Here is a 15,205-nt window from a genome sequence, read left to right as displayed (position 1 = left end):
TTCTCTCTCTGAGACATTGTTCTCCATATTCCGAATATCTTCTACTTCCTCAGATCATCATCAACATGCACACCATGTCTACACATTTCTCTTTCTGCTTTTTGACTTGTTTTTTTTTACTAACCCCTTCCTACTCCATTTTTTCCCCCACCGCCACCGCCACCCTCACCGCCACCACTGCTGCCACCGCTGCCATCACCGCCAAAACCACCACCACCACCACCACCGCCGCCACCACCACCACTGCCACTGCTGTCACCGCCACCACTTCCACCGCCGCCACAACCGCTGCCACCGCCACCACCACCACAACCGCCACCACAGCCGCCACCACCACCAGCATCACCAAAATCATCATCATCGTTATCATCATCTTCATCGATATTACCAATATGGACATGAACGAAATTTTACTATTTTTGTAACTTTTTCCGGAACATGATACTGAAGTTATATTTAAAAGTACGCCACTGAGATATTGATTAGGAAACGTAATATCAGCAAGAACAGGTAAAATTAGGGTTAGCTGAAGTTAATTGGTCTCTCTCTCTCTCTCTCTCTCTCTTTCTCTCCCCCCTCTCTCTCTCCCCCTCTCTCTCTCTCTCTCTCTCTCTGTCTTCCTCTCTCTTATTCTTTTTGTTTTTGTTGTACTTTTTGAGTGTAAGCGATATTATTACTTGGTGAAAACACAGGTGCTGGGTGTAGCTGTGTGGTAAGAAGCTTGATTCTCAGCCATATGACTTTGGGTTCAGTTCAGCTGCATGGCACCTTGGGTAAGTAAGTGTCTTCTACTGTAACCTCAAGCTAACCAAAGCCTTGTCACTGGATTTGGTTGATGGAAACTGAAAGAAGCCTGTCGTATATTTATATCTATAAGTGTGTCTTTCTGTCTGTGTTTGTCTCCCATCACGGCTTGACAACCAGTGTCAGTGTGTTTACATCCCCGCAACTTAACGGTTTAGCAAAACGGTCCAATAGGATAAGTACCAGTCTTTAAAAAAGAAGGCACTGGGGTTGATTTATTCTATTAAAGTTCTTTAAGGTGGTGCCCCAGTATGGCCACAATCTAATGGCTGAAGCAGATAAAGAACAAAAGGTAAAAGAGCCAACCAAGAAGAAGACCAAACAACTCATCATCAAAGATTCTCTCACCAACCAATGAAACTGCTTCACAGATATTATTCTCTGTCTCTTCTGCCTCAACTACATTAGTTTCCTCTTCCTTGTATTGAGTCAAAAGATACAAAAAGGTGATGAAAACTTCCTGGAATTGGGTAAAACAAAATACAGGAGGATCAATTATTTATGAAGATTATCCAAAGTATTCCCCTCTCAGATTCACACATTTATTGCAGTGGTCCTTCAGTTTTTCTAAGCTTTGTAAAAGAACTCAGGAGTTCTTAATAGTGCATGACCCTTGCTAATCAATTTCCAATTTGTGTTGAGCTGGTGTAAAGACATTTTGCTATCCTGCTGGCTACTTGTTCCACATGGGTACGCTTACACACACATTTACACACACATAGATACATATATGCACAGCCAAACATGCATTTGTGCAGATGTGGCTGTGTGGCAAGAAGTTTGCATCCCATCTGCATGGTTCCAGGTCCAGCCCCACTGTATGGCATCTTGGCTGACCAAAGCCTTGTGAATGGGTCTGATAGACAATAACTGGAAGAAGTTTATTGTGTGTGTGTGTGTGTGTGTGTGTGTGCTTGTTCCCCACTACTGTTGGACAATTGGTGTTGGTGTATTTACTTTCCTGTGACTTAGCGATTGACAAAAAAAGCTGATAGAATAAGTACCAGGCTTAAAAACAGAACGCAAGTAATGAGGTCGACATGTTTGCCTAAAAAGAGTTCTTCAAGGTGGTGGTGCCCCAGCATGGCTACAAACTGATGACTGAAACAAGTAAAAGGAAAAAGATAAATGGTAGACACAAATACACACACTGAAATATGCACACACACACACACACACATATATATACACACACTTAAAAACACACATATAGATACATAGTCACATTGCATACGAATTCTCTCACACACACACACATGCACAAAGATTTACACATATGCATACAAACATGTACACATACACACAGACATCCTCTTCCACACCCCCTTACACACACAGACACAAACATACCTATGATAAAATAAAGAAGCAGGAAGAGACAAAATGTGGTGGAGGGTAATAATTGCAGAGGAATTTAACTTACCAGAATTACATTTTATTGATAATTTCTTCAACATCAAAGAATCAAATGTCTTTTGACTGACTATTTTCTTTTCTGCAAGAAATATAATTTAATTTTAAAATAATCTAGTTTAAATAAATTTTACTGGTTTCAAAGTTAATATTGTATTGTTTTAAGTTTTGCAATATTTTGGTAATTTATTGCTTTATTCCTCAAGTTACAACAAAATCATCCAAACATTCAAAGTAGATGCTGCTGTCTTGCATCATCCGAAGCCACCTTTCTTCCACTTCTTTGATTCCATACTGGTACCAGTTTTTGTCCTTTGAAGTGAATAACTCTTTCACTGAAACTTCCACCTGTTTTTGGTTGATGAAGTGTTGTGAACACAGGAAGTGAGCCATGGATTGGAACAAGCAATAATTCAAGAGAAATATTTTTCAGCAGTCCTAATGTGCATAAGCAGTGGTTAAGCAAAGACCAGCTTTTGAAAACTGTTGCCAAACATGGGCATTTCATACACAAGGTGATGCTCTGCATCTGGTGGAATTATAAGGGGATAATTCACAATTAGTTTTTCTGGACAGTTGACCCACAGATGCCAAACTGAACTGTGAACAGCTGCAGTTGATGTATGCCATTGTGTGGCAACAATACCCAACATTAGTTAATAGAAAATGAGCTCTTGTGCAGCAGAACAATACAAGACCTCTTGAACAACCTGGGATAAAGTCCAGGAACTTGAGGGCATCAAATTGATGCCACACTCAGCATACAGTCCAAATCTAACTCGTCTCAGATTATTACTTGCTCTGCTCTGTATTGCTAAAAATTTGACTCAACATAATATTAAGACCTTCAATTTCCCACTTGACTAATCTTATCCCTTCATTCACAGCTTTGCCTGCTTCACCTAATTCCATAACTCTTTCATTCTACAGGGTGTCCACAAGGTCTGGGTACATGGAGTAAATAAAATCATAACATAAACAATTAAATATAAGAAATAATAATTTCTTAAAGTATGTGTTAATCTCCATGTACCCAGACTTTGTGGACACCCTGTATTTTTGCACACTGTTTTCCTGCCATTTCTTGCTCATGTACGAAACTCAAATAGTTCTGAGTTACCTATCAGTTGCAGCCAGTTTTTTTGTATTTGACATTGAAGGTATAATACATTACTCAATATTCATTTTTGTCTCATCAACTTTTTTTACTAAGAAGGACTCTGTCAGTTTTACTAAATAATATAAGTTTTACTGACATTGTACAACACCAGTCTCTTTTGAGATTGTATATGTATGTGATGCATATGGATGAGGACAGCTGTGTAAAGAAATGCGACATCCAACCCATGCCAGCAAGGACAACAGGCATTAAATGATGATGATGATGTGTGTATGTGTGTGAATGGGCATATGCATGTGTGTGCACACAATTCTTATACATTCTACTTGTCCAGGTTCTATTACCCTTTTTCTCTCTTGTGTATCTACAGAATACGCTATTTAACAACAAATAACCTGTGCACGACTACAATTATAAGAAGTTGTCTCCAACATTGTAATGATGGCAATAACGAAATAAATAAAGGGCCGTCTCAGCAACCAGTTAATATTGTTCTTCTTCTCTTGTTTATTTGCTGCATATTATTGTCACGCTTGTTAAGTATGTATGTTTGAGTATATATACATGGGTTGAGATTCACTACATCTGTTTCAGAGGTGTCCTTTTTTTTTTTTTTTGATGAACAAAATTATTACATCATGCAAGAAAACCCCGTTTTCTTCAGGTGAATTAAGAGTAAAATTTAACATTTAGGATTTTTTACATAAATAGAGCATAATGCATATTGACCCTTCCATCTTAGTTACAGCTGAGAGAGTGAATAGAGAATGCTATTTCGAAGTAAATATTCTTTTTATATGATGTAACATTTTTGCTCATCAATAAAGAACATTATTTACATTTGACGGATATTTGTCCTCATCTTGTTTGTTGTTAACACGTTTCGGCTGATATACCCTCCAGCCTTCTTCAGGTGTCTTGGGAAAATTTTGAACCTAGGTTCTCATTCGAAATTTCCCCAAGACACCTTGATAAAAGCTGGAGGGTATATCAGCCGAAACATTATGTTAACAGCAAACAAGATTAGGAGAAATATCTGTCAATTGTAAATAATGTAAATAATGTATATAATTCCTCATCTCGTAAATATAGAACTGAATAAAGAACATGTCTGAAACAGTTGTAGTGAACCTCGGACCATCTCTGTTTATACTTTACCACACTCAGAACCTCATTTGTGTTGGATCAGGAGCCTATAGTTGACTGGGAATACATGCCATGTGTGTGCTCCTCTGTGGCTTTGCATGCACTTTATGTATTTTGGTTCCTACTTGTGAATGTGTGCATCACAGGAAGGACAAATTCATATTTACTTCACCAAGTACGTGTGTGTGTCCATACACATTGTTACTGCACAGGTTTACTATTTTCTACACTGCTTTGATGCTTTTGCTATTGAGATATCTTGATTCTATCGGATCCTGAAAATTTTATTGTGTGTGTGTGTGCATGTGCATGCATGTGCATCTCTCTCTCTTTCTCTCTATGTATATATATATATATATATATATATATATATATATATTCAACTATCTATCAATGTCTACATACATACATATGTGTGCATATATATTGGTGGCAGGTTGACTGCGTGGGTAAGCAGTTTGTTCTAAATTGCTATCTTGGCTCTAAATCAGTGGTTCTTAACTTTTTTTTTCTTTTGATGTGCCTCCTTTTCAGGTAGTTATTATTCTTTGTGTCCACGCAAGTGGTGAGTGAGGTATCACGACTAAACTAACACAACATGGAGAAAGATTTATAAATTCTACTCTAAAAATGATAATAAAAGATTAGTAAATTTACTTTATAGATTACCAGTTAATTACTTCAATCTGCCTGATGAGATCCAGCTAAATTTCCTATATCAGGTTTAAAGTTAGCCCAAAAAAAGTCATAAATTTCCTCCTTAATTTACTGTAAATTTATTTTATTGCTTCATCAAAAATTGTAACACTACACTGAATCATTTGCATAATGTATATTCTATTATAGGTAAAATTTTTAATATGTTACCTCACTTGCCCCTAAAGCCTAACGTTCCCTTTGACATGCTCAGCATCCCAGTTAGGATGGTACTGCCCATGGTGAGAACTACTGCTCGAAAATGATGCTGATTTAAAGTGAAATATTAAATTGATGTTATCATGATAAACTAAGTTTAACAATAATAACAATGGAACATTTATCAACAGTGGAGAGTTATCAGTGGAGAATAAAGTCAACTTCATTGTAAAATTCAAATTGACTGAGATTTGAGAGCATTTTCAATTGACAGGAATACATTTTTTTATCACTGATTGAATAAACTGTTAGGGAAAATTCTTAAAAGTTCCACTCAATAGGATTTTGCAATTGTTTTCAATTATTTTCAGACAGATGTAAATATTCTTACCTCCTTCATCCAGATCAAAATCATCACGTGAATATTTCTCTGACCCGTAAGCAATGAAGACGGTATCATCTAAGAAGAAATCAGCCAATGTATTTACCTGAAAATAACAAAGATAAAGAAAAAAAGAAGAGGAATAAAACTCTGTTTGAGAAAATGCTCAGTTTCTGGTGATTTTTAAATTCAATAGTATTGATTCTATGGAGAAAAAGAAAAGGAGAAAGAGCAATAAAAGATTATGCAGACATACACACACACACACACACACACACACACACACACATGTATTCATATGTATATGTATATATATATATGGCTGTTGTTGACATGGAGAAAGCTTTAGACAGGGCCCCTCGGTCCCTTATCTGATAGGCATTGTTAAAGCTGGGAATGGAAGAGTAGATGGTGAGAGGTGTACAGGTGATGTAAAAGGATGCTGTCAGAAAGGTGAAGGTCAGCAATGAGTATAGCAAGTATACATGTAGGAGTTCATCAACGGGGTTGGTTTTCAGCCTCTTCTTGTTTATCCTAGTCCTCCATAACTGAGGAACTTAAAACTAGCTGTTCATGGGAGCTCCTCTCTGCTGATAACTTTGTTCTTATTGCTATCAGAACAAGAGAAGAAATTTCAGGTGTGGAAGCAATGTCTGGAATCAAAAGGCCTTAGAGTTAATGTAGCAAAGATCAAAGTCCTAGTAAATAGGTAAACTGACAAATCATTGATCCCTTCAGGGTAATGACCCTGGTTGGTATGTAGAAAAGGTGTTGATAGAAACTGCATAAAGTGTACCCAGTGAAAGCTATGGACGCATAAGAGGTGCAACAATATCAGAGGAAGGTAAACAAAAGTAGTCTTGTGTCAAACCGTCCAACCTAAGCCAGCATGGAAAATGGATGTTAAACGATGATGATGATGGTGATAATGGTGATGATGGTGATATGTAAATATAGACATATCTATATAAATTTACACACACATGTGCATGCACACATACACACACACACACACACACACACTGATGTGTGTGTGTGTGTGTGTGTATGTGTGTGTGTGTGCGTGTGTGTATGTTTGTGTGTTTGTGTCTGTGTCTGGTAACCAGTGTCGGTTTGTTTATGTCCCCATAACTTAGCAGTTCAGCATAGGAGCCCGATAGAATAAGTTACCAGACTTAGAAACAAAATAAGTGCTAGGGTCCGTTTGTTCAACTAAAAGTTCTTCATGGCAGTGCCCCAGCATGGCCACAGTTTAATCACTGAAACAAGTGAAAAAATAAAAGATAAATGAAGAACTCTGCTAGAAGAAGCCACGCCCATTCTTCCAAATGGTGACGTCATTGCTGATGGAGTTGTGGTTGGATGGCTGGACGGATGAAGGGAGAAGCAATATGGTATGGGTAGAGAACAGGGAATGCGTTGTGTTGCCTAAATTCTTCCTGCAGGCATCTGACACCGTGCAACAGGTCAATATTAGCACCAGAGTGCATGGTAACAGAAGGTAATCAATAAAATTTCTGCCTTGCTAAGAAACCAACAAGTCACTATACCAACATCAACACCATCATAATCACAGCAAGGGAACTTTTCTTCTATAATAGTAGAACCTTATTATTGAATGTAGCAGTCAGTCAGTTCTCAAATACACTCCCTGCCATATTTAAATTGTAACAATCACATGATTGATCCTCTATGAATTTATTAGGGTTATTGATATTAAACAACCTTAGTTCCCTTGTTAGTCGACATACAGCCTGGAAAATAGGGGAAATGGTTGATAGCAAGGAATTTCTTACTTGAGCGTTTGATCTATATATAAAACCAAAGCTTCTGTTGCCTTTAAGATAGGGATCACATGAATCATTAAGGGAGTTTCTATATAGTCACTTCTTTGTAATCACTCAGGTAGTTTCATTTAACAAACTTGTTTCATTTAACAAACTTGTTTCATTTAACAAACTTCCCTCTTTCAAAGTGATCTAAATTAAAACCTGCCCTAAAATATTTCATGTTAATTTATGTTCCAAATACCAGATTAAATAATGACAAAGTTATTTTACCAAATTCTTCATTATTTTTATGATTAAATGAACAAAGGCAGTGAATTTCAAACAGAAATATGATAACAAAAGGGTCAGTCTCTCCTTAACAAAATTCCTTACTGCTTTTAAAATAGGGACCACATATCTCATTGAGGTAACTTCTATGGGGTCACTTCTTATTGATGTAACAACTGAGTCTCTTTATTCAGCAAAACTCGTACTGTCCTTAAAATAGAGATCACACAGGTCTTTGAGGGAGCTTCTATGGGATCATTTACACTGCTCAATGTAAAACCATGTCAACTAACTTCTTAATGTCTTTAAAAGAGGGATCACATGAGTTGGTAAAGGAGATTTTATCATTTCTACCCAATGTAACCTTCAGATTTTATGCAACAATATAGGGACCACGTGACAAAACAAAAGATGTTCTAAGCAGTTATAATGTAATCCACTTCTCAATAAATGTCTTTTTAACAATATCTCTACCATCTTTAAAATAGGTACCACATAAAATTGAGAAAGCTTCTGTGTAGTCACATTATTTGACTTTTCTCAATGCTACAAATCTCTCTATCTCCTGGGGCAAACTCCCAACACTCTTTAAAATAGGGACTACACAGACTGAAACCCTAAAAATCATTAAAATTCTTGAAAATACTGTTTTATTATTTCAAAGAATGAAACTAGCAAATTAGTGAGAGAATAAAAAAATATGTATGTATGTATGTATGTATGTGAGTGTGTATGTGTGTAAGTGTGTGTGTGTGTGTGCATGTGTGTGTGTGTACGACTGTACGTTCATGTGAGTGTATGTATGTATGCATGTATGTATGTTTGTGTGCATGTGTATGTATGTATGTGTGTATGAATATTATGTATGAATGTATGTGTGCTATCCAGATTAGAAGTTCAGGTTTATACCTGTAATTATTGGGGCCCTGGTACATGTAATACACTGCCTAAATACCAATCTTGAGAAATTAGGCTTCTCAAAACCAGAAAGGAGAAAACTGATTCAAAGACTACAGATCCAATCCATCACTGGAACTGTAAAAATCTGTTAAACTTTCCAGAAGTTTATTATTCAAATATATATGAGCATGTCTAGATATGTAACTATATGCATGAGAATACATACATAAAACATACAAATCTGCACATCCATACATATATGCATGTATGCATACATACATATATACATACAAACAGAAATACCCTGTTGTTGTTGCTGAACTGCTAAAATAGAATTATTTGATCTCCCTCTCCCTCTCTCTCTCTCTATATATATATGTATATGTATGTATGTGTGTATGTGTCCATGTTTGTATGTATACATGTATGTATGTGTGTATGTATGTATGTGTGTATGTATGCATGTATGTATGTATACATGCATGTATGTATGTTGGTATGTATGCATGTGTGCATGTATGTATGTATGTTGGTATGTATGTATGTTGGTATGTATGTATGCATGTATGTATGCATATATGTATAAATGCATGTATGTATGTATGCATATATGTATGCATATGTATAAATGTGTGTATGTATGCACTCCTTGAGCAGGTGAAAAAGACAAAGCTTGCCTGGTACATTTACATATCCTACCACAACTCTCTACCCAAAAACCATTCTCCAGGGTAACCTTGGGGGAGGGTGAAGGGAGAGGGGGCAGACAGAGAAAATCTTGGTTTGACAACATCAAGGACTAGACAGGTCAGAACACAGCAGACCTGCTATGCATGACAGAAAAGAAGCCTGTGGCAATGGCTGACTATGAAAACATCTAGAGTGACACCACAATAACTGACTGCATCAGTTGAGGTATCTTGGTATATATATATATATATATATATATATATATATATATAGTCCAACCCATGCTAGCATGGAAAGCAGATGTTAAACGAAACGATTGCTACCAAGCAATGAAAATGAGTGCTCAATACCACATTGGTGGCTAAAAGTTCTTTGTTTAAGGCTACCATTGGTTTCATGTTAAGAGAGAAATCCATTGAAAATTATCAAGCGTATCACATGGAACATCAGTGTTCCATGTAAGATCATAATAAAATTAATGTGTGATTTTGGGCAAATAAATGAATCTCAGGGTTAACAGCTTTGAATTATTATCTCCCTTGCTTCAAATTTAGGTTAAATTTGATTCAATTCGAATTGTCTGCAAACATATAGATGTACACGCATGCCTGCTTTAATATGCTAACTGTGTGTATTTATTAGTTCATATTTACATATATCTGCACCTGGAAATGCACATACATGTGCATGCATAAATACAAACACATGTAAATATACACATACATATATGTAATATATACAAATGTATACATTATAAATGTATACAAATACGTACAAAATACATGCATGTATACACACACACATACACATATGTATACACACACACATACACATTTCTGTATCTGCAATATATATATACATATATATATATGTATGTACACCAGAGTAAGCACATAAATGTGAAACAATGTGGAAAAAGTAGTACTCGAATACCGGAGACGGAGTAATATGCTTTATTAATAAAGCTGCAAAGACATCACAAAAACTGTTACTCAGAGTTTCACGTTCCCGTTCGTTGGACAGTTTTGTTTAGAATGGAACAAAAATAAGGTTATAAGCAAAAATATACAATTAGTTTAATGGATAGACATTTGAAAATGGTTTTGTTTCATTTGTCCTTTCAACTAATGCTATCTACAATGACCAATTACATGCAATTACAAATTGTATATATATATATATATATATATATATATATATATATATATATATATATATATTATTATATGTATTTATTTTCTCCTAATTAATAAATAACTCGGACAAAATAAATTGGTTAATAGATACCATACATTTCCCTGAGGAGAATTTTACACTTTTAACATCGCCGATTCCTATGGATCGCATAAATTGTAATTCTTCGAAACATATGTCGGAATAAAAGTATATAGTTAAAATATCCGTTTTACTCCATTCATTAAATTTATATATATATATATATATATATATATATATATATATACGTGTTTACACATACACAGAGGTACACACACAGAGACACACAAATACACACACATATATATATATATACATATATATATATATACATATACATATATATATATATACATATATATATATATCTTGATGCTGATATTTATATATATAATATATATATGCTATTTGTGAAGCTGGTGATGATAACTATGTTGACCATTGTGAGACTTGTAGAGCTGCTGCTGCTGCTGCTGATGATGATGATGATGGTGATGATGATGATGATGTTGACAACGACAATGATAACAATGGTGATGATGAAGATGTTTTGGGCCTGACCAAGCAGGGAAAACTAGAAATTACTATCGTTATCATTAATCTTATTATTAGATACTATTATTATTATAACTCAATTTAATTGTCCTTCTTATCATATTTCTGATTCTGTAAACATTGCCCCCTTCACCAATCCCCACCATTGCATCTATCACCCCCTTCACAATCCCCATCACATCTAATTAGTACCCCCACCACCAAGATCTGACTGCTGGCAACACCAGTGCCACTACTGCAACCAAATCAACATTGGTATTTTATCTAATCCTCACTAATCAGTCTTGACAACAATCACCACTAAATCCTGTCCAGAACGTTGTTAGCCTTCAGGAATTTGGCCATCCCCACCAACCCTACCTACTTTCTGGCCATGTTTTTCGCTTTTTCTCCCCTGTAACTCTGTCTATTGGAAATTTTTCAGGAGGAAACATAACCCAGGCTTCTTTTTTTTTTTTTATCTGCCTCAAAGGGTCTATAATGGCTATAGGTACAGCCCCCTTTTCCAGAACAACCGAAATGATAAATTTAAACACTTTTAAAATCACCACCACCATCACCACTACTGCTATTATCTTCCTTATCATCATCATCAACACCACCACCATTATCACCATCACCACCACTATCATAATCATCAACAATACCACCATCAATAACACCACCACCCTTTCCTCTTCTCTTTTTCCAGCTCCTTCTCATCATCATCATCATCACCATCATCATCATCATCATAACCACCACCACCACCACCACCACCGTCACCACCACCACCACCACCACCACCACCACCACCACCACCACCACCGTCACCACCACCATCACCACCACCACCACAACCACCACAACCACCACCACAACCACCATCATCATCATCATTGTCATTGATTTTTTTTTCTTCTTTTGTATTTTTGGCAAATGGTTTAATAAGAAAAGAAATGTTAGTGCCAGAGACTATTTCCTTCCCTCCCTTCCACCCATCAGTCTGCAATGACTGATGGGTGAAAAGGAGAGAACTCTACTAAATACTTGCTAAGCCCCACCCCACCCCTGCCCTGCTACCAGTGTGCCAGGTTGTGCTTCCGTTGTTGTGGTAACAACTACAGATACCATTCAAGCAATTCATACCATTTGCCCCAGCCAGTGGGGTGGCATCATTCAAAAGCTAAAACAATGTCAAGAGCATTGTGACTAGTGATGTTTAACAACGTCAGACAGTCTGGTCAGTACTGTGATGCCATGAAAAACTAGATTATAACTGGTTTTAACTAGTTTATAACTTGAGATAACCAGTTTATATGTTGATAATAATAACTGCTTTTTTAATTTAGGCATAAGGCCAGCAGTTTTTGGGGAAAGTTGGTTGATTAAATCAAACTGGGTATTTTGATTGAGGGTTTAATTTGTCAAACCCGGGAGGGACGAAAGGAAAAGTTGATTTTGGTGGGATTTGAACTCTGAATGAAAAGACTTGGAAGAAATACTGCAAAGCATTTTTCTGCCAATCCACCGCTTTAACAACAACAATAACAACAACAACTATAATTATAATAATTCTTTCTAGTGTGGGTTCAAGGCCTAAATTCTGTGTGTTGTGGTGATGGTGGTGGTGGGTTCGGTTGCTAGTCAACTATGTTGACCCTAGTATTTGATTGGTACTTTATTTTATTGACCACCAAAAGGATGAGAGGCAAAGATGACCTAAGCAGACTTTGAACTCAGAACATTCGATCTCCCCCTCCTCCTACACCTACTCCTCCCCCTCCTCCTCCTCATCATTATCATCAAACTTATTACATTTTATTACCATTACACCTTCATTATCAGCATTACATCATCGTGTTCATCATCATCATCATCAACACTATCACTATCATCCTCATAATCCTCATCATGCTCATCATCCTCTTCCTCCTCCTCCTCCTCCTCCTCATCATCATGAATAACATTGTCTTTATTGTCATCATGATTGCATGTTGCTTTGAACAGATAATGAAAGAAGAAAAAAAAAAACCCTGCCATACTTCTAAAGAAAGAAATATCTGGAATTCTTCATATTAATTTGCTATTTGGTAATTAACTAAGAATATCATTATGATTAAACGCTTTTGTTATTATTATTATTGCATTGTTCCACATCTTCTTGGTATTGTTGTTGCTGTTGTTACTTTCAATTATTGTGTAATTACTGTGAACGCGTATTTCACAAGTTCATCTTTTGCTTTCCTCTCGTAGAACCAAGGATGGTTGAATTACCAAAGTACTGAGTAACCTCATAAACATTTTGATGATGTTTCCTCCACTCCTTGTCCAGGAATTCACAGTGTTGCATCCATGTTGCATCCTGATGCTGTGTCCTTAATCCATGGCACTATGCTGGGGCTTCTAGGACACACCTTCTCAACGGTCAATACCATTTACTTGATGGAGTTTACACAAAACAATATTTGCTCTTGCCTTCATATCAGCTCAAAAAAAAAGAAAGAAAATTGTATTTCTTTTGTTTTGAATCATTTCTTGATGTATGTTAATGTCTGTACAGAGAAAGATAGCATTAATGCAGAGAGAGGGGGAGAGAGAAAGAGAGAGAGAGCATTTAAACTGAGAAGAAGGACAGAGAGAGAGAGAAATAAGGAGTGAGCATTCAAATTGAGAAAGAGAGAGGGAGAGTGAAAGAGAAAGACAGAGATAGAATGAGAGAGAGAGAGGGTGAGAGTGGGAGAGAGCGAGAGAGAGAGAGAGAGAGAGAGAGAGAGAGAGAGAGAGAGATTTGAGTCACTCATGGAATATGAAGTCTTGCTTTTCATTGATTGTTTTTGTTGTAAGGAGTTGTTGTGTTTTAATTTATTAGCAAAAGTTTTCCTGGCTTCGAGTTTTGTGATCATTGCATGCTGCAGGGGAAGCTGGGCTCTTATCCAGAGTGGGAGTGTTATGTAAGTGACAATGAGTATCTTGTTGACTTCCAGCATGGAGCTTGGATCCTAACACAAGCATATCAAGAGAATAAATACACACAAGCAAACATATATATGTTCATACCCTCTACAACACAAGGAATATAAACCCTCTCATATCATCATCATCGTTTAACGTCCGCTTTCCATGCTGGCATGGGTTGGATGGTTTGACTGAAGGCTGGGAGGCTGTACCAGGCTTCAATCTGATTTACCATGATTTCTGCAGCTGGATGCCCTTCCTAATGCCAAACATTCCGAGAGTGCAGAGGGTACTTCTTATGTGTCACTGCCACAGGAGTCAGTCAGGTGGCACTGGCATCGACCACGTTCAAATGGTGCCTTTTACATGCTACCAGCTCGGGAGCCAGTCAGGTGACACTGGCATCAGCCATGCTTGACTGGTGCTTTTTACATGCCACCAGTACAGAAGCTAAATATATGTAAATATATTTATGAATATATATATATATTAATATATCAAATGTTGTTGCACATCACTAGTCACAATGCACTTTGCATCATTTTAGACTTTGAATGATGCTACCCCTCTGGGACCAAAATTATCTCCTAATCAAAACAAGGTTGGAGCAACATGAAATGAAGCTTTTTGTTCAAGAACACAATGTGCTGCCCAGTCTAGGAATCAAACCCATGATCTAGTGATTGTGAGCGCAACACCCTGATCATTAGGCCATGTACCTTCACACACACACACACACACACACACACACGTATATATATGCATACATGATGTTCTGGTAATCAAATCAGCAAGCTTCATTATGTGCACTGATTTGTGAATATACAGTTGTATTATATAATGTACAGCATGCAAATTAATGTAGATGTATAAACTTCATTTATTATACTGTGAAATTATGATTATTATTATTATTATTATTATTGTTATTATTCAGTAGTTTTATTTTTATAACGTGCTTTCACTTCACTACCGAGCGCAGCTCTGTGCGCCTTGGGTATGTGCTGTGGTTTGCTGTGGTGCTCTTATGTTTACTGTATTGAAAGTGTTTTGCGTAGAATGTGTGCAGTACCCAGTAGTGCAATTTTCTGTATGTTATATATATTTGTAAGTCCTGGTGTTTTTGTTATG

At 36.6% G+C, this 15,205-nt stretch overlaps 1 protein-coding gene across 2 annotated transcripts in view; it reads right to left on the bottom strand.

Annotated features, from left to right (window-relative positions):
- The window catches only part of LOC106868853 (serine/threonine-protein kinase DCLK2), a 196,816-nt gene that overhangs the window by 74,545 nt on the left and 107,066 nt on the right, over positions 1-15,205 (bottom strand). For both annotated transcript variants that reach the window (XM_014914296.3, XM_014914295.3), the window contains exons 3-4: positions 5,730-5,826; positions 2,228-2,299 (exon numbers count right to left, since the gene is read on the bottom strand). In XM_014914296.3, coding sequence (XP_014769782.1) covers positions 2,228-2,299; positions 5,730-5,826 — 169 coding nt within the window. The remainder of the gene's footprint in view (positions 1-2,227; positions 2,300-5,729; positions 5,827-15,205) is intronic.

The sequence above is a fragment of the Octopus bimaculoides genome, chromosome Z (assembly GCF_046866305.1).
Source record: "Octopus bimaculoides isolate indiv1 chromosome Z, ASM4686630v1, whole genome shotgun sequence".
NCBI classification, from domain to species: domain Eukaryota; kingdom Metazoa; phylum Mollusca; class Cephalopoda; order Octopoda; family Octopodidae; genus Octopus; species Octopus bimaculoides.
This window is presented reverse-complemented; position numbering and strand designations above follow the sequence as displayed.